This window comes from Capra hircus, chromosome 29, assembly GCF_001704415.2.
Source record: "Capra hircus breed San Clemente chromosome 29, ASM170441v1, whole genome shotgun sequence".
Classification (NCBI taxonomy): Eukaryota; Metazoa; Chordata; class Mammalia; order Artiodactyla; family Bovidae; genus Capra; species Capra hircus.
The window spans coordinates 28,490,998-28,512,080 of NC_030836.1; the positions used below are offsets into that span (position 1 = coordinate 28,490,998).

At 43.5% G+C, this 21,083-nt stretch overlaps 1 protein-coding gene across 1 annotated transcript; it reads left to right on the forward strand.

Moving 5' to 3' along the window:
- PATE1 (prostate and testis expressed 1) lies at positions 11,198-14,349 on the forward strand. Its single transcript, XM_018042746.1, has 5 exons — positions 11,198-11,249; positions 11,550-11,588; positions 12,557-12,597; positions 12,737-12,989; positions 14,216-14,349. The coding sequence occupies exons 1-5, from the start codon at positions 11,198-11,200 to the stop codon at positions 14,347-14,349; spliced, it is 519 nt and encodes a 172-aa protein (XP_017898235.1).

Below are 21,083 nucleotides of genomic sequence, written 5' to 3' on the forward strand. Positions count from 1 at the left end.
GAAAGGGAATCCTCGTACACAGCTGGTGGGAATGCAAACCAGTACAACCACTACAGAGAACAGTGTGGCGATTCCTTTAAAAAAATGGAAATAGAACTGCCATATGACCCAGCAATCCCACTGCTGGGCATACACATCAAGGAAACCAGAACTGAAAGGGACACATGTACCCCAATGTTCATCACACCACTGTTTATAATAGCCAGGACATGGAAGCAACCTAGATGTCCATCAGCAGAGGAATGGATAAGGAAATTGCGGTACATATACAAAATGGAATAATACTCAACTATAAAAAAGAATGCATTTGAGTCAATTCTAATGAGGTGGATGAAACTGGAGCCCATTATACAGAGTGAAGTAAGTTGGAAAGAGAAACACCAATACAGTATATTAACACATATATATGGAATTTAGAAAGATGGCAACAACAGTCCTATATGCAAGGCAGCAAAAGAGACACAGATGTAAAGAACAGACTTTTGGACTCTGCAGGAGAAGGTGAGGGTGGAATGACTTGAGAGAATAGAACTGAAACATGTATATATTACTATATGTAAAACAGATGCCTGTAAGAAACGCCACGGGAAGAAGGAACCACCCCTATGGACCGTTGTTCAGGGCCTTTTATTGGGCGGTCGCTCTCGGGCAGAACTCCCGGGGGCGGGTAAGCAAGGGAGCGAGGGGGGTCTGCGAAGCAAAGGGAGTCTGCGGGGGAAAAGGAGTCTGCGGAGTCTGCAGGGGAAAAGGAGTCTGCGGGGTAAATGGAGTCTGCGAGGTGTGAGGGGTGGGGAAGGGGTTTTATAGCCCGGGCCGGGGCTCCCATATAAGGAAGAAAACGCGGGCTCAGCGGTGATTGGTGTCCAAGGGCTCCATGTCAGCTCCTGATTGGACGGCGAGGGCTTCGTGTCGGCTCCTGATTGGTCGGCCTGGTTGCCGGCCCGTCTCCAGGGCTTGTCTGCAGCGCCCTCTACCGGGACATGTCCCGACATGCCCGGGCATGCCCAGGCATGCCTCAGCACGCCTGACCTTGCCCTGACCTTTCGTCCTGACCTCGCCCTGACCTTTCAATGCCCAGTGCAAGTTCGATGCATGAAGCAGGGTACTCAGAGCCAGTGCTCTGGGACAACCCAGAGGGATGGGGTGGGGAGGGAGGTGGAAGGGGGTCCAAAACCGGGGAACACATGTGTACCTGTGGCTGATTCATGTCAATGTACGGCAAAAGCCACCACAGTATTGTAAAGTAATTATCCTCCAATTAAAATAAACTAATTAAAAAAAAAAAGAAACAGGATTTGGCCCCAAATAGCTGAGGTGCGTGTGAAAGGAATGAATTCCATGAGCCCAGAGGCTTGCATCTTCCCATATGTAGAATGCTGAATTCCTTAAATTAATACCTAATCTTTGATGTTCAGATGCCTGCTCCCTTTGCTGCACACTTGTATATAACCTGACTCCCCCTCTCACCTCCTTGGAGCAATTTTCTCAGAGCTACTGAGCTCCTGTCTCCCAGGCTTCGGCTGGAGAGGCTCAGGAGTCTTAAACCTTCCCAACAAGAGGAATAACTCTACTTTTACGTTGTGAAGACAACAGGATTAGTTGGTTGGGGAGCTAAGATCCCACATGCCTTCTGGCCAAAAAAGCAAAACATAAAACAGAAGCAATATTGTAACAAATTCAATACTTTAAAAAAGGAAAAAAACGAAAACCCTGAAGGGAGCTCAGCATTTTTTTTTTTTAAGAGCATGAGTCTCATTGCAAGCCCTGCAATAAATCTCTCTCTGCTCCAAACTTAGTTTGCCCTCACTGTTCATCAGGAACATGAACTTGTACCTGTAGAGAGACTGACGCTGGCAAAGGCCAGCTCCAGGCACTTGCTAATCTGCAGCTCTGGGAGAGAACTGAATCTAGCTGCATGGGGACAGCCCGGAGGACCTGGAATGTGGTCCCAGCCAAATCTTAGAGCCCATTATTAATCAACTCTTCTCGAATATAAAATAGAAAGCCTTTTTTTTTTTTTCTTTTAAAGAAATGCTGGGTCTTTTTGTTTGTTTGTTTATCTGAGACTATGCTGGGTCTTCACTGCTGCTCTCAGGCTTTCTCCAGTTGCGGCGCACAGGCTTCTCACGGCCTTGGCTTCTCCTGATGTGGAGCACCGGCTTCAGATGTGGAGCACCGGCTTCAGTAGTTGCAGCTCATGGGCTTATCTGCCCCGGGGTGTGTGGGGTTTTCCCAGACCAGGGATCGAACTGGTGTCTCCTGCATTGCAAGCCAAATTCTTAACCACTTGACCACCAGGGAAGCCCCTAGAAATGATGGGTCTTGGCAAATGCTGTGCAGAGAGAGCCAATTAGTTCATTAGTTCATTAATTCAGTCGCTCAGTCATGTCCGACTATTTTGCCACCCTATGAATCACAGCACACCAGGCCTCCCTGTCCATCACCAACTCCCGGAGATCACTCAAACTCACGTCCATCGAGTCAGTGATGCCATCCAGCCATCTCATCCTCGGTCGTCCCCTGCTCCTCCATCCCTCAATCCCTCCCAGCATCAGAGTCTTTTCCAATGAGTCAACTCTTCGCATGAGGTGGCCAAAGTACTGGAGTTTCAGCTTTAGCATCAGTCCTTCCAATGAATATTCAGAACTGATTTCCTTTAGGATGGACTGGTTGGATCTCCTTGCAGTCCAAGGGACTCTCAAGAGTCTTCTCCAACAACACAGTTCAAAAGCATCAATTCTTCGGTTCTCAGCCTTCTTCACAGTCCAACTCTCACATCCATACATGACCACAGGAAGAAACCATTGCCTTGACTAGACAGACCTTTGTTGGCAAAGTAATATCTCTGCTTTTGAATATGCTGTCTATGTTGGTCATCACTTTTCTTCCAAGGAGTAAGCGTCTTTTAATTTCATGGCTGCAGTCACCATCTGCAGTGATTTTGGAGCCCCCCAAAATAAAGTCTGACACTGTTTCTACTGTTTCCCCATCTATCTGCCATGAAGTGATGGGACCGGATGCCATGATCTTAGTTTTCTGAATGTTGAGCTTTAAGCTAACTTTTTCACTCTCCTCTTTCACTTTCATCATGAGGCTTTTTAGTTCCTCTTCACTTTCTGCCATAAGGGTGGTGTCATCCGCATATCTGAGGTTATTGATATTTCTCCCGACAATCTTGATTCCAGCTTGTGCTTCTTCCAGCCCAGCGTTTCTCATGATGTACTCTGCATATGAGTTAAATAAGCAGGGTGACAATATACAGTCTTGACGTACTCCTTTTCCTATTTGAAACCAGTCTGTTGTTCCATGTCCAGTTCTAAGTGTTGCTTCCTGGCCTGCATACAGATTTCTCAAGAGGCAGGTCAGGTGGTCTGGTATTCTCATCTCTTTCAGAATTTTCCACAGTTTCTTGTGATCCACACAGTCAAAGGCTTTGGCATAGTCAATAAAGCAGAAGTAGATGTTTTTCTGGAACTCTCTTGCTTTTTCGATGATCCAGCGGATGTTGGCAATTTGATCTCTGGCTCCTCTGCCTTTTCTAAAACCAGCTTGAACATCAGGAAATTCATGGTTCATGTATTGCTGAAGCATGGCTTGGAGAATTTTGAGTATTACTTTACTAGCATGTGAGATGAGTGCAATTGTGCGGTAGTTTGAGCATTCTTTGGCATTGCCTTTCTTTGGAATTGGAATGAAAACTGACCTTTTCCAGTCCAGGGGCCACTGCTGAGTTTTCCAAATTTGCTGGCATATTGAGTGCAGCACTTTCACAGCATCATCTTTCAGGATTTGAAATAGCTCCACTGGAATTCCATCACTTCCACTAGCTTTGTTCATAGTGATGCTTTCTAAGGCCCACCTGAGTGATCACACCATCGTGATTATCTGGGTCATGAAGATCTTTTTTGTACAGTTCTTCTGTGTATTCTTACCACCTCTTCTTAATATCTTCTGCTTCTGTTAGGTCCAAAATATTTCTGTCCTTTATCGAGCCAATCTTTGCATGAAATGTTCCCTTGGTATCTCTAATTTTCTTGAAGAGATCTCTAGTCTTTTCTATTCTGTTCTTTTCCTCTATTTTTTTGCGTTGATCGCTGAAGAAGGCTTTCTTATCTCTTGCTATTCTCTGGATCTCTGCATTCAGATGCTTATATCTTTCCTTTTCTCCTTTGTTTTCCCCCTCTCTTCTTTTCACAACTATTTGTAAGGCCTCCGCAGACAGCCATTTTGGTTTTTTGCATTTCTTTTCCATGGGGATGGTCTTGATCCCTGTCTCCTGTACAACAGGACTCACTAATTGAATGTGTGACGGGGTGGGGAACCAGGAAAGAAGAAAGAGAAATCTCTGAGGACAGTTAGTTTTTAGCCTGAGCAAATGAGTGAATGGTACAGTTATGGGTGACATGGGAAAGAATATGAGGAAAGCGAGGTGAACCTGGAGGCTGTCGGGAGGGTGCTGTGTGGAGGGTATGATTTTGGAGTGAGTTAGAGTGTGGAATCAGTTTTTTATTTGGGGGGCACGTTAAGTTTGAAATGCCCATCAAACGCAGATATTAAAAAGGCAGTGAGGGGACTTCCCTGGTGGTCCAGTGACTAATACTTTCCCCTCCCAATGCAGGTTTGACTCCTGGTTCGATCCCTGGCCAGGGAAATAGATCCCGTATGCTGCAACTAACACATAACACAGCCCAGTGAATAAATATTTTAAAAAGTTTAAAGAGGCAGTGGAGAGTTTAGAAGGGAAGGTAAAGATTTGTGAGTTATCAGTCTATTGAGGGTATTTAGAACTATGATACCTGTTCACTAGAGGAGTTAATTAATAGGGTAAGAGGACCAAGGACTGCCGAAGGCATATTATGTCCATAGCCTCAGATTTTTGGTACTGAAAAGATAAAGAAAAATACAAACCTGAAACTCAAGCCACAGATGTTATTATTATGTGTAGCTGTTGTTGTTGCTGCTGTAATTATCTGCAGTGCTGTTGTTATTGTTATTTTGTACAGCTCTTGTGTGCTGGCCTGCACAGAGGCCATGCCCAATAAACACAGTGTTTTCAGTCTGGCTCTAACAGTGGCCTATGCTCCTTGCCAAGAATCCACCTGAACGAGCGCAATCAGATTTGTATCTGCCGACTGTCTTCCGAGGATCAGCCCAGAAGAATAGGGGGAGTCGGGATAATGGAAATAGCAGAAATAGAGCCCCCAGTCCAATAGCCCATAAAGCCAAGCGGTGTTACCAACTGGTAGGAGACGGGACAGAAGGCAGAGGGTAGACTACTGACGCAGAGTGAGAAATAACAAACAATAACCTGACAATTAAATATGCATATATTATGATTCAAATTAAGCTTCAGTATACCTGTGGTACTATTCCATAAATTTTGAAATCATAGAGACCTGAGCAGAAAGTCCTTGTGACGATATCTTTGAACCTGAATTCCAGATTTCTACTGGGGGCAGGAACTTTTCTGAGATGAGGAGGGGAGAATGGAGATGTCACAGGAATCTTTAAAAATATATATTTATTTATTTGGCTGTGCTGGGTCTTAGTTGCAGTAGGCAAACTCTTAGTTGTAGCATGTGGGATCTAGTTTCCTGATCAGGGATCAAACTTGGGCCCCTGCTTTGGGAGCAAGAGTCTTAGCCATTGGACCACCAGGGAAGTCTCTCACTTTCTTGTCCTATGTATGAGCACACATTCTCAGGAAATTTCCAAGACATAGAAAGAAGACTGTGTCCTCTAATTTTGCATTGTCAACAGTTTGGCACATGTTTAAGTCTTTGAAATTATAAGAGTTGGTTTTTTTTTTTTTTTTCTCGAGTATGTTTATACCTTCTAAATGCACTCATGCCCTCTTGTTCCTTCTCCACCTACTTCTGGATGGTGCCAAGAGTTCCAGGGTTGCCTTGTTCCTTGTCTCACTTGACTAAGCTTTTCACCTCTCATCTGATGCCCGTTTGGACTTTACTGACCAGAAACTATCTCATCTCTTGACCTCAAGAAGATGTTCTGTTCTTCTAACCCCGCAGGTTGTGTCCGAATCTTAGTTCCCAGGCCTAACAGGCTTCCATACCATTGAACCACTGTGTCCACAGCCTGCCTCTACCCTGTCTGGGGCTATATGAAATTCCCAAGGACACTCCCTGCATTATTGCCCCTCTTTGAAAGCAGGATCCAATCTAACGCTCCCTGGCACTGTAGGTCATGACCAAGGGATGTGCTTCTCTCAGGGTCTCATCTCCTTGACTTTGGTTAGGCAACGCCTCCTGCAGTTTCATCATTGTATTCCTTCCTCCAAGCCTTCTCCCAGGTTGAAGTGCTTAAAATGATCTCTCTTTCCAGGTTTTCTTCCTTCTTTCTTCATTTCCTCCAAGCAGCCTCAGCATCCCAGCTCTGTAACGACAGCTCTCCTGTACTCCAAGGACCAGAAGCAAAGCTTGCTTCTCTAACCAACGCTCATAAGATGCTTCTTCAAGGGACGTAATTCAACAAATGCTCAGAAAAACAAATATCAGATATTAACACATATATATGGAATCTAGAAAGATAGTACTGACCCACTTCTCAGTTTGGGAATTTTACAGCCAATCACTTCAAACACAAGCACATTACAAGAGTTTTAAAAATCTTGCCAAGTGATTAAGAACCCTTGGCCCATGGAAACCAACTGCTTTCTTCCCACAGGAGACCATTATGGCATTGTGCTCAGGGGTTGGGTGAAGCTCTGTTTAAATCTGATTCTTCACCTGCTGGATGTGCGACCTTGTGTGTGTCCTTTAACCTCTCTGACCTGTGGGGGTTTTTTTCACTAGAGAAAATATATATTTATCTATCAAGAAGAATTGTGAGGGCTAAATTAGCACACATGAGCTATTTAATTGTTTTAAAATGTAGCTTTTGAGGAGGCCGGGAGACATCATCAGTGGAAATGACAGAGGAGGGAGCTCTGAAGGACAGTCCCCCTCAGAGAAACACTGATCACAAGAGTAAAAGTCATCACAATCAACTTCGTCTCAGGTTTTCAGCATCTATGGAAAGGATGAATCTGAAAGAGACAGAATCCACATGGTAGGAAAGGTTTGTGGCATTTTTCAAATAATAGCTTTTGTCCCAACTTGCTCCCTCCATCTACACACACACACACACACACACAGAGGAAATAACAGGGAGAATCTATATATAGAACTTTAGTAAACTGGTCAGGGATAGTCTCTCTGAACACAAATTGTTTTTATCATCTGAAGGGATGCCATTTATTTTTGTTTCTTTAAAAATTTTTTTATATTGGAATATAGCCGATTAACAATGTTATGATAGTTTCAGGTGCACAGCAGAGGGACTCAGCCATACATACACATGTGCCCATTCTCCCCCAAAGTCCCCTCCCATCCAGGCTGTCACATGACATTGAGTAGAATTTAAAGGGATACATGTAAAACCTTAGCAATAAACTCAGGAAAGCAGAGGGTTACGCCACCTTGGGACTGCTGGTCTCTGAGAATGGCTTTCACGTACTGATGAATTTACCAAGAAAAGTAGAAGAGGACTCTCTTACTTCTCCTTTGCTGAAGTCACCCTTGGAAAGAGTTCTCCTGGTGAATGGCCAGAGTTGGCCGACGCGGCAGATTGAAAGCCGAGGGCCTTTTACTTGAGCTGTAAGCTACAACAGGAATGAGGGGTAAAGGGGTTATTGGCTTCTTCTTCATTGTTGTTGTTGACTACCTCCCTCGTCGCTTTAACATCCTTTTATCTTTTCCCACCCTCAGCACCGTTGGCATGAACCATCTAGGGAATTGCGGACATGTTGAACAATTTTGAGATTCCCAGCAAATCCTTGGGGATGGTGAGTCTCACGGTAGAAAAGAATACACATAAAAGGTCTCCCCAGAAACACTTCTTTTATGTTCTTTCCTGGATATCCACATATTGTCTGAAAATTCCATTTTCACATCCCTCAAGAGGGTAGAACTTCTCTGGTTTCATCTAGTCTCAGTCAACCAGAACGGTGCTGCTCCCTTGCTTCAGGGAAAAAGAGACACGATTTTCTGACTGAACTGTTCCTTCAAACCCTGATCTAGAAGAAATTGTTCTTTTTCTGTCAGATCACTGGTATAAATCCTATGGGTACTTGGAAAACCCCAGGAGCTTATGGTCACTGGGCTGCCTTGGAATAGTGACTGTGGTTCTTCATCTTGTTGACCTCCCCCCAAGGGGCTTTCCTGGTGGCTCAGATGGTTAGGAATCTGCCTGCAGTGCAGGAGACACAGCTTCAATCCCTAGGTTGGGAAGATCCCCTGGAGAAGGGAATGGCTACCCACTCCGGTATTCTTGCCTAGAGAATTCCATGCCTGGAGAATTCCACGGACTGAGGAGCTTGCTGGGCTACAGTCCATGGGGTCATAAAGAGTTGGACATGACTGAGCTATTAACACTTTCACTTTCAAGGTGGCATCTGCCTAAGCTGAGAGCTCTTTCCTCAAATCAAATCCTGGCAATCACCACCCACCCCATTAAGGTCTTCAGAAATGACATTGTGTGAAAATATCTCAATTATCAATGAAGTTCAGGATATTTTTACTGTATTCACCATGGAGGGTAGCGATATGTCTTTTGAAAATAATGGTAACCGTTGGAAAGTGGATGTCTATTCCAGAAATACCATTTTTATTGTTTTGCATGATAACAGAGATGCAAACCAAAAATTCTAGCTCATCATCTAAATATCTTCTAATCATCTACAGAAAGATATAACTGAGTGCTCAGCTAATCACTTCAGAGGTGAGAGACATCCAGGGCTGCTCTTCTAGACTAACTGTATCTCCAGAACCCTGTGATGGAGAGAAGGCCATCGTGAGTACAGGGGTCCAGATTCCATGCAAACAAGGTAAGTGTTAGTAACTCAGTCATCTCCACCTCTTTGGACTGTAGCCTGCCAGGCTCCTCTGTCCATGGAATTCTCAGGCAAGAGTACTGGAATAGTTGCCATTCCCTTCTCCAGGGGATCTTCCTGACCCAGGGCTCAAACATGGGTCTCCTGCATTGCAGGCGGATTCTTTACCATCTGAGCCAAGGCATAAGATCTGACTCCATGTGAAGTTTGGAGCTATAAGCAAAAGGGATTCTTTCCTGAATGCTTTTAAGTCGTGGGTCTATAATTTATGACATAAGAATAATTATTTTGGGTGCCCTAAGAGGATAAGAGGAGAAAGTGATGGCACCCCACTCCAGTACTCTTGCCTGGCAAATCCCGAAGAGTCGGACACGACTGAGTGACTTCTCTTTCACTTTTCACTTTATTGCATTGGAGAAGGAAATGGCAACCCACTCTAGTGTCCTTGCCTGGAGAATCCCAGGGACGGCGGAGCCTGGTGGGCTGCCATCTATGGGGGTCACACAGAGTTGGACACGACTGAAGTGACTTAGCAGCAGCAGCAGCAAGAGGATAAGAAAAAGGATTAGGAACACTGGGAAAAGGCATGGACTGTGACTCAGTAAGAAAATCAGGTATTATGGAATACTAAGACCGGCAATGTGCATTTGAGGAGATTTTAGGAGAAAAATAAGCTAATAAGATAGAGTTCAGGGACTTCCCTGGTGGTCCAGTAGCCAAGAATCTGCACTCTCAATGCAGGGGCCCTGGGGTTTGATCCCTGGTCAGGAAACTAGATCTTACATGCCACAACTAAGACTTAGCACAACAAACTAAATACTTAAAAGTATAGTGTTCAAATATAAACAAGGAGTTCAGGTGGACTGGTAAAGCTGAGAAGGGAACATTTCTGCTTTAGGAGAAGGGGTATAATCATACTAACAGACTGTAATGAAGTGAGGAGACAGTTTCTGGCGGGGCAGAGGAAGAAAACCTTCCTTCCTTTTGTGTGGGGGGCCATTAGCCAAAGAATTAAATACAGAATTCCTAGAAGGAAAGGAGGGGAGCTCTCAAAGGTCAAAGAAAGGAATGCGAGAATGTAAGAGATGATGCTAAGTTTCCCAGCTTGAGAGCAGGAGAGGGACAGGTCTGCCAGTGGGAACACAGGGCTTCTCAAGTGGCTCGGAGGTAAACATCCTGCCTGTCAATGGGGCAGACTCAAGAGACACGGGTTCAACCCCTGGGTCAGGAAGATCCCCTGGAGGAGGAAGTGGCAGCCCACTCCAGCATTCTTGCCTGGAGAATCCCATCGATTTTCTTACACAGTCTCAGTCCCCTCCACAGGAATTCTACATTCAGTCACCACCCCAGTTGGTTACCTTGTCACCCTCAGAGTTGAGGAAACTGCCCCTCCTCATACCTAGCTTGCTTGGCATCAAGTGGGAGGGACCAGCTGACCTCCCTCCAGGAGAAGTAATCTCAAACCTCTCTCTTAATAAAAGGCTAAGTCTCAATCATCAGGAAACTCCAAGTATGAGAAGGAATTTCCTCCAGTGTCTCATCCTCTGCCCCAGTGTTTGCTTTGTTCCAGTATGACGGAAAGTGGGACACTATTTCCCTCCCGAGTACCCTGTCACCTTATCTGCATTGAATCTCTCCATTTCTCTTCCCCATTCCCTATAGTACTGCCTTTTAAAGGCTCTTTGGTTACCCCTCTTTTGGACTTCCTACAGTCCAATTATTTACACTCGTATTCTCTCAGATTTTTTTTTTTGAAATTTTTTTGATATGGGCCATTTGAAAGTCTTTATTGAATTTGTTACAATATTATTTCTGTTTTATGTTTTGGTTTTTTTGGCTGTGAGGCATGTGCGATCTTAGCTTCCTAACCAGGAATCGAACCTTCACCCCCCTGCATTGGAAGGCAAAGTCTTAAGCACTGGACAGGCAGGGAAGTCCCTTCTCTCAGCTTTGATGAGTGTCTCAGTGTAAATGTCTCTGAATCTAACCCAGCGGGCCCTGATTTATCTTGGTCTTCTCCCACAGTGTGCTCTAGTGAAAAGACCACAGGACATGGCATCAAAGCTTCCTCAATGCTAGGACTGAAATGAATCAGACCCAGGACTCTCCTAGGCAGTCCCTCTTCCTCACAATTTGCCAAGAAGAAACATTTTAGAATTCTTGGCTTCCCTTGAAGCAGGAAGCACCTTTGAAGGACTTCTGTAATGTCCCCTCCCCTTAGCCCTTCCTGGGGAAGTCCAACCTGGTAGATATATAAAGAGGCACCTTGCAGCCTCCTGCTCCAACCTGCTCTTTCCTCCCTCTGAGATGGACAAGTCCCTCCTGCTGGGGCTCCCTGTCCTGCTCTGCTGCTTTCGAGGTGAGCGTCCCTGTGGTTGACAGCTGGAGAGATGTGTCCAGGATGTTGGCATGGGTCGGGCTTCCCATGACAGAGGTTCTCTTATGAGAGTTGTAGGTAACAGAAGCTGTCATTCTAATGCCATGACTTTCACACACGATGCACCCCATCCCTGGAAGCTTCAGCAAAGTCTTAGTCTGCCTGCAGAAGGAAATAGGTAGATTATAGGGGAACTGACAAGATGTTCATAAAAGCTGGGAGGTGAGTTCGTAAAATGGGGTCTGCAGAGAGCATACCTTTTTGTTTTTTTTTCCTTAACAGTACTGTGCGGGTCATTTGCAGTAGACCGAGAACATGAAAGTGAGTAGAGACAGATCAGTCGTGTGGGAAGGGCAACTTGAGGGGAGGGGGAGATGAGAGGGCATGTATGAGCATTGAGGGTTGAAAGGAATCCAGAGACTAACCTTGGATTCCAGGACTTGGCCACTTTTTCCAGCAGGATGGGGCTGGGGTGGGAACTGACTTTGAGCCTGATGGAAAAATACAAGCAGCAGCTGCCAAGGCAAAGGATCCGTGTGTTAAAAGGTGAGGGAACGGGAAAGGGGGAAGTGGAATGTTGATTTTTCAGGCGCTAGCTGGCTAAATCCACAGAGTAGCAATTTCATGGATTTCAGAGGCTTTGTCACCTTGCAGCTTTCAGCTACTTGTGAGTAAGAAAGTCAGAGAGGTCAATTAAAGTGAAGGGAATGTGGGACTTTCTTGGGGGTCCAGTGGTTAAGAATCTGCCTGCCAAAGCAGGGGACACTGGCTCAATCCCTGGTCTGGGAAGATCCTACACACCTCAGGGCAATTACTGAGTCCGAGTTCTCTATCTAGCCCCTGAGCAGCAACAAGAGAAGCCGCTGCAATCAGAAGGCCGGGCCTTGCAACTAGAGAGTAACCCCCACTCGTGGCAACTAGAGAATGTTGGTGCGTAGCAAGGGAGACCCACAGTTCAGCCAAAAATAAAGTAATTTAAAAAAAGAAGGCAATGAGGCACTCACACACACACAAAATGTTCATTTATCTTTCTCCTTCGAGTCTGTGCTGTATCCTAAGCGGTGGTGGAGAGGCTGAGAGGCCCTCGAGAGGTGAAGAGAGCTGAAATGAGGGAGAGAAACAGAGATGCCCCGAGATGGGAACTAGGCTTTGGAGGGACAGAAGGGCCCAGAGTGGCTCCAGGTGAAGAGTTCAGAATGGACCTTGTATGTTTACACAAGGATTACAGCGATGCGCGGGCAAGAGCAAATCTTAGAGAAAATTGCATCTAAGTGTTATTTCTCTGCCAGCACAGGGGATGAACTATCCGTTGATGATCGCCATTTACCTGGTGAGTATGAAGAGGATACGATCTGATGCGCTCAGCTTTGATTTTGTTCCTCTTTTCCTTATTTTCCCGCCTGTTCTATGAGCTAAAACTCCAGAGCCCGTAAATTCTAGCCCTTCTCTTGGCTCAGCCTGTTTGATAGAGGTGGATGGCCTCCCTTCACGGGTCTCCAGAAGGCCCTCGGGGCTCCCAGAGGACTTCAGATTTGAAAGGGGAGATGGGTCCTTTCATAGCAATGTTTTCACATCTACGTCCCTGCTCTCTGGCCCAAATTATAGAAATTATTCAGTGTAGGACGTGCCACATCCAGTTTCCAAGAGAGAAGTGTTCCAGAGGCAGAGGACTATGTATTGCAGTGAAAGAAGAGGCTTGCACAACTGGGAAGATTTTCAAAAGTAAGTTGTGGGTGGGGGGCGGAGGAAGGGGTGGTGGAAGCAGAAAGGATATGTGGGCCACAGGAGAAAGGCGGGACCCTGCTTCAGACCAATCCTAGCATCCCTAGTGTGAGCCACTCAGTTGCATAGGACTCTTTAGGACCGCATGGACTGCAGCCTGCCAGACTCCTCTATGGACTTCTCCAGGCAAGAATACTGGAGTGGGTTGCCGTTTCCTACTCCAGGGGTCCAGGGGATCTTCCCAACCCAGGGATCGAACCGGAAGTCTCCTGCATTGCAGGCAGATTCTTTATTGTCTGAGTCACCAGGGAAGCTCTAGGATGACTGAATATCTCTACCCCGTCACATGCCGTGATGAGAAATAGATAGAGGTGGCCTCTAGGGGGTGGGGATCTATAGCTATGGAATCAGTATTTTGAGAAGCCTGAACAAAACAGGGGAGACTAAGCTGACGGAAAAGGAAAGGCCAGTGGAGAACAGAGCTAAGTGTTGAAATGAGGCGGGCTCTTTGTTTTTTCCCGGCCTGGCCTTTCCCTGTGGGACGTTTTAAGCTGTGAAAATAGAGGGACCAGGGTCAGCAATAGATACAGGCTAAGTGGCCCTTCATAGGTAAGTCTCAATAGCATGTTTCTCGGTTTTCCTATCCTTTCTGCTGAGCGATACCTTAGTATTTCTAACCCTTACTTATACCAGTGTCAACATTCTCAGTGGAAACACCCAGCTCTGGCAATCCTTGAATTGCTGCTCTCATTACAGCCCCACATTCAGGGATTTTTTATTTTTTTACTTTAAACTGCTCTGCTATTGTTTCTCTTTTGGGAAGTACCCAGACTGCCACATCTTCCAATTCTTCACGTTTAAATAACCAAGACTTGAACTACACAAGGTTGTTTTGCGATGGCACCCCACTCCAGTACTCCTGCCTGGAGAATCCCATGGACGGAGGAGCCTGGAAGGCTGCAGTCCATGGGGTCGCTGAGGGTCGGACACGACTCAGTGACTTCACTTTCACTTTTCACTTTCATGAATTGGAGAAGGAAATGGCAACCCACTCCAGTGTTCTTGCCTGGAGGATCTCAGGAACAGGGGAGCCTGGTGGGCTGCCATCTATAGGGTCACACAGAGTCGGATATGACTAAAGTGACTTAGCAGCAGCAGCAGCAGGCTGGGAAGTTCTTTGTTTTTGTTTTAGAAACCTCTGTGCTGATAAGTTTCTCCTTCTGCAGATGATGGCACTCTCTGGTTAACCTTCAGGGGTTGCCTAAAGAACTGCGCTAATGTGAACAACATAAAGTGGAGCGTCTACCTGGTGAACTTCAGGTGTTGCAGGAGCCATGACTTGTGCAATGAAGACATCTAGAAATCACTGGCTCTTTTCTGGCTCCAGTCTCTGGGTAGGTGACATTCTTGGCTCCACCTCTTCACAGTAATCTAAGAAAACACATTTCAGATTGGAAACACACGGCTCTGCCTTCTGCATATGTAAGAAGAAAGCCCTCTCTTCTTCCAGATTTTCGGCCATGGCCCCTGGGAGGGGGTGTATGGGGAACATCTTGAACACAAGATCAATACATCCTGCATGTTGATATAGAATCCAGTGCATTCACTGAACACCCAAGCTGCTTCAGAAAGGAAGAAGGGGGGATGAAGAGGGTAGGATGAACTGGGAAAGTGGCATTGACATATATACACTACCATGTGTGAAACAGATAGCTAGCTCTGTGTTGTGTTAGTCACTCAGTTGTGTCCGACTCTTTGTGACCCATGGACTGTAGCCTGCCAGGCTCCTCTGTCCAAGGGATTCTCCAGGCAAAAATACTGGAGTGGGTTGCCATGCCCTCCTCCAGGGGATCTTCCTAACCAAGGGATCGTACCTGTTTCCCATATTGCCAGCAGATTCTTTACCATCTGAGCCACCAGGGAAGCCCAGATAACTAGGGTAGCCACAGGGAACCGAGCCTAGTGCTCTGTGATGGCCTAGAGGGGTGGGGTGGGGGGAGGTGAGAGGGAGGCTCGAGAGAGGATATATATACACACATACACACATAATTATGTCTGATTTGTGTTGTTGTATGGCAGAAACCAACACAGCCTTGTAAAGCAATTATCCTCCAATTACAAAATCAATTTAGAAAAAGAAAAGGAAGAAGACGATAAGTCAATTTTTTGTTCCTGCCCCTTCCCTTCTTTCTGAGGCAGAATATTGTCATTTTTTTCTCTTGGGATTTTCCTTCTTGTCTCACTCCAATTAAAGCGCACAGCCCTGGCCTCATGAGAAAGGAGCGGGTCATGTGAAGAGATGACTTGAGTTTTCTTGAATTTTGTTCGTGAATGTTATTCCCAGAGTGAGGAGAAGGGCAGAATGGAGAAAGAAATTCGTGCCTGAACCATGCAGAGTGAAAAATTGTCTGCTGTATAGCATGAGACTCTCTCTGGGATTAGGGGTTGGAGAAGAAAGGAAGGTGTGTTTGGAATTCTAGAGACAGTTGGGGAGGAGTGGGAGGCAGGCTCAAGAGGGAGGAAATATGTGTATACATACAGCTGATTCACCTTGTATGTCGGAAACTAACACAACATTGTAAAGCAATTATACTCCAATAAATAAATATAGCATGAAAAGCATAAACAGATAAGGAATAAATGCCAGAATCTTAACAAAGAAACTTAAAAGAGTGTATAAATTCAGAAAAAGCCATGTTGTTTCTGGCATAGCAGATTGCTAATTAAGATAGCTGTTTTCATGGAAGAGTCCAACATTCTTTGCAGTCAAAGTTCTTTAAAAAATCTTTTGGTAAGGAAGAAAACATTAACCAAAAAATGTTTTATAACTTCCTCCCCATGGATAGGAGAATAAAAATGATACTGTGTGGACGTTTTCAATGTACTTCATCAGAACTTGCTTTATGACCAAAAACATTTTGCTTTATGCAACTATAGAATATTTTCTCATTCTTTCTTGGATTCTTTAGGGTTTATCTAGTATTTGTCATTTTATCTTCTTTATTACCTTATACATTCTTTAAAAATTCTTTTAACAGATATGCCTACTTGACTGTTTACATGCTATGTTAAATTAGTATACTTGCCACTTTATTAGCAACATGATAATATTATTGAATATAAGAATTTTATTCCATTTACTCGTTTCGGCTTCTTATGCTACTATTGTCAGTGTGTTGATTACTGTGGTGAACTACACTTAACACAAAATTTGCCATTTTAATTATTTTAAATATACAGTTCAGTCGCATTAACTAATTTCACATGGTTATACCACCATCATCGCCATCCATCTCCACGTGGATCTTACATCCATCATCTTTTTCATCCTACGAAACTGAAACTCTGTATCCATCAAACAATACTCCCAATCCCCTGGCACTCACCTTCTACTTTCTAAGTTTCACTATATTAGATACTTCATATAAATTCAATTATCCAGTGTTTGTCCTTTTGTGACTAATTTCACTTAGCATACTGTCCTCAAAGTTCATCCATGTTGTAGAATGTGCCATCATTTCTCTCATTTTTAATGGTAAATAATATCCCATAGTATGTACTTATGGCATTTTGTTTATCCATTCATCCACTGATGGACATTGAGGTTACTTCTACTTTTTGGCTATTGCAAATAATATTGCAATGGACATAGGTATACGAATGTCCATTCAAGACCTTGCTTTCAATTCTTTTGGATACATACATCCAGTTCAGTTCAGTTCAGACCCTCAGTCGTGTGTGAAATTATTAAATTGGATGGTAATTCTGTGTTTGAAATTTTCAGAAACTGTCATGCGGTTTTCCACAGCAGCCATGCTGGTTCACATTCCCACCAAGAGTGTCCTGGGGTTCTAATCTCTCCACATCCTTACCTACACTTGTCATTTCGTTTTTGTTAGTAGCCATCGTTTTGAGTGTGAAGTGTTGTTTCATTATGGTTTTTATTTGCATTTCCTTAATGATTTGGTGATATTGAGCACCTTTCCATGTGCTTATTGGCCATTTGCATACCTTCTTTGGAAAAATTCGAGTCCTTTTGTCCACATTTTAATCAGCTGACTGTTTTTTAGTTACTGTGTTGTAGAAGGGTTTTTTTTAATATATTCTGAATATGACCTCTTAGCAGGTATAAAATTTCCCATTCCATAAGTAGCCTTTTCACTGTGTTGATTCTTTCCTATGATGCACAGAATTTTTAATTTTATGTATTTCAATTTATTTTTTCTTTTGCCTCTGATACCTTTTAAAATATTGAAGTATAGTTGATGTACAATATTATATAAGTTACAGGTGTACAATATAATGGTTCACAATTTTTAAAGGTTATATTCCATTTATAGTTATTATAAAATATTGGCTATATTCCCTGTGATATACAATATATCCTTGTAGCTTATTTTATACATAATAGTTAGTACCTGTTAATCATCTACCCCTGTATTGCCCTTCCAACTTTCCCCTCTCCACTGGTGACCACTAGATTGTCCTCTATATCTGCGAGTCTGCTTATTTTCTCATTATATTCACCAATTTGTTGTATTTTTTGAATTCCGCATGTAATATCATACAGTTTGTTTCTCTGTCTGACTTATTTCACTTAGCATAATACCCTCCAAGTCCATACATGTTGCTGCAAATGGCAAAATTTCATTCTTTTTTATGGCCAAGTAATATCCCATTTTTTTGGTGTATATACACACACTAGATTTTAGCAGTTTCTAATGGCTCAGATGCTAAAGAATCTGCCTGCAATACAGGAGACCTGGGTTCAATCCCTGGGTCAGGGAGATCCCCTGAAGAAGGGAATGGCTACCCACTCCAGTATTCTAGCCTGGAGAATTCCATAGACAGAAGGGCCTGATGGGCTATAGTCCCTGGGGTCATAAGCGGTTGACTAACACTACTACTTTCACTCTATACACCACATTTCCTTTATCCATTCATCTGCTGATGGACCCCTAGGTTATTTCCATATCTTGACTACTGTACATAATGTGTCTGTGAATATTCAGCTGCATATCAGTATCAGTTCAGTCGCTCAGTACTGTCCGACTCTTTGTGACCCCATGAACTGCAGCACCCCAGGCCTCCCTGTCCATCACCAACACCCAGAGTCCACCCAAACCTATGTCCATCGAGTTGGCAATGCCATGCAACCATCTCATCATCTGCCGTCCCCTTCTCCTCCTGCCTTCAATCTTTCCAAGCATCAGGGTCTTTTCGAATGAGTTAGCTCTCCACGTCAGGTGGCCAAAGTATTGGAGTTTCAGCTTCAACATCAGTCCCTCCAATGAACACCCAGGACTGATCTCCTTTAGGATGGACTGGTTGGATCTCCTTGCAGTCCAAGGGACTCTCAAGAGTCTTCTCCAACACCGCAGTTCAAAAGCATCAATTCTTCTGCCCTCAGCTTTCTTCACAGTCCAACTCTCACATCCATACATGACTACTGGAAAAATCATAGCCTTGATTAGACAGACCTTTGTTGGCAAAGTAATGTCTCTGCTTTTTAATATGCTGTCCAGGTTGGTCGTAGCTTTTCTTCCAAGGAGCAAGCGTCTTTTAATTTCATGGCTGCAATCACCATCCTCAGTGATTTTGGAGCCCAGAAAGATAAAGTCAACCACTGTTTCCACTGTTTCCCCATCTATCTGTCATGAAGTGATGGGACCGGATGCCATGATCTTAGTTTTCTGAACGTTGAGCTTTAAGCCAACTTTTTCACTCTCCTCTTTCATTTTCATCAAGAGGCTCTTTAGTTCCTCTTCACTTTCTGCCATAAAGGCGGTGTCATCTTCATATCTGAGGTTATTGATATTTCTCCTGGCAATCTTGATTCCAGCTTGTGCTTCCTCCAGCCCAATGTTTCTCATGATGTACTCTGCATATAAGCTAAATAAGCAGGGTGACCATATACAGCCTCGACATCCTCCTTTTCCTATTTGGAACAAGTCTGTTGTTCCATGTCCAGTTCTAACTGTTGCTTCCTGACCTGCATATAGGTTTCTCAAGAGACAGGCCAGGTGGTCTGGTATTCCCATCTCTTTCAGAATTTTCCACAGTGTATTGTGATCCACACAGTCAAAGGCTTTGGCATAGTCAATAAAGCAGATATAGATATTTTTCTGGAACTCTCTTGCTTTTTCAATGATTCAGTAGATGTTGGCAATTTGATCTCTGGTTCCTCTGCTTTTTCTAAAACCAGCTTGAACATCTGGAAGTTCATGGTTCACATATTCCTGAAGCCTGGCTTGGAGAATTTTGAGCATTACTTTACTAGCATGTGAGATGAGTGCAATTGTGCAGTAGTTTGAGCATTCTTTGGCATTACCTTTCTTTGGGATTGGAATGAAAACTGACCTTTTCCAGTCCTGGGGCCACTGCTGAGTTTTCCAAATTTGCTGACATACTGAGTGCAGCACTTTCACAGCATTTAGGCTGCATGTATCTTTATAAATTAGTGTTTTGCTTTTTTCAGATATATACTCAGGAATGGAATTGCTGGGTCATACAGTAGTTCTGTGTTTCCCAGGTGGGGCTAGTGGTAAAGAACCTGCCTGACAATGCAGGAAACACAGGAGACCTGGGTTGGGAAGATCTCCTGGAAGAGGGCATAGCAACTCACTCCAGCATTCTTGTCTGGATAATCTCACGCACAGAAGAGCCGGGTCGGTTACAGTCCATAGGGTCTCACAGAGTCAGACATGACTGAAGTGAAGCAGCAGTGGCGTAGTTCTAGTTTTAGCCTTCTGAGAAACTTCCATCGGGTTTTCCACAGTGGCTGCACCAATGTACATCCCCACCAGCAGTGGATGTGGGTTTCCCTACATCCTCACCAGCATTTGTTATTTGTGTTCTTTTTGACAATAGCCATTGTGACATGTGTGAGGTGATATCTCATTGTGGTTTTTTAATTTGCATTCTCTGATCGTTAATAATGTCAAGAATCTTTTCATGTGTCTGTTAGCTAGATCTGTATGTTTCTTCTTCGGAAAAATGGATATTTAGGTCTTCTGCCCATTTTCAATCAGGTTGTTTTTTTTTTGATATTGAGTTGTATGAGCTCTTTGTATATTTTGAATATCAGCCCATTGTCAGTCTTGTTATTTGCAAATATATTCTCCCATTCCATAAATTGTCTTTTGCTTTGTCAATGGTTTCCTTTGCCTTGCGAAAGTTTTTTAGTTAAATTAGGTCCCATTTGTTTATTTTTGCTTTTATTTCTTTTGCTTTAAGAGACTGTTTCAAAATAATTGCATTACTATTTCTAATAGGATATGTTATGCCCATGTTCTCTTCTAGGAGCTTTATGGCTTCATGTCTTACACTTAGATTTTTAAACCATTTTATTTTTACATATGATATGAAAGAGTGTTCTAATACTATCATTTGTGGCTGTCCAGTCTTTCCAGCACCCACTGTTGAAGAGACTGTCTTTTCTCTATTGTATATTCTTGCCTCCTTTGTTGTAGGTAACTGATCATCAGTGAATGGTTTTATTTCTGGGCTCTATTCTGTTCCATTTATCTGTGTCTGTTTCTGTGCCAATACAACCTGTTTTGATTATTATAGCTTTGCAGTATAGTATGGAGTCTGGGAGGATTATACCTCTAGCTTTATTCTTTTTATTCAGGATCACATCGACATTTAGGTCTTTTGTGGTTCTATATAAATTTTAAATTATTTGTTCTAGTTCTGTGAAAAATGTCCTGGGTATAGACAGAGACTGCATTAAATCTATTGATTGCTTTGGGCAGTATGGTCATTTTAATAAAATTGATGCTTCTAATTCAAGAGCACAGGATATCTTTGCATTTATCTGTATCGTCTTCAACTTCCTTCATCAGTATTTTATAGTTTTCAGAGTATAGGTGTTCTACCTCTTTCCTTAAGTTTGTTCCTAGGTATTTTATTCTCTTTGATGCAATTTTAAATGAGATTGTTTCTTTATTTTCTCATTCTGATATTTCATTATTAATGTTTAGAAATGCAACAGATTTCTATTTATTAATCTTGCGTCCTGCAGCGCTGCTGAATTTATTTATTACTTCTGATCATTTCCAGGTAGAGACTTTAGGATTCTTTATATGAAGT

What these genes read in the sequence shown, in the direction of transcription:
- PATE1 (XM_018042746.1), top strand. Translation starts at nt 11,198, where the DNA reads ATGGACAAGTCCCTCCTGCTGGGGCTCCCTGTCCTGCTCTGCTGCTTT. An exon ending in CCTGCTCTGCTGCTTTCGAG is followed by an intron (nt 11,250 to 11,549) that starts GTGAGCGTCCCT and finishes TTTCCTTAACAG; the next exon opens with TACTGTGCGGGTCATTTGCA. An exon ending in AGTAGACCGAGAACATGAAA is followed by an intron (nt 11,589 to 12,556) that starts GTGAGTAGAGAC and finishes TTTCTCTGCCAG; the next exon opens with CACAGGGGATGAACTATCCG.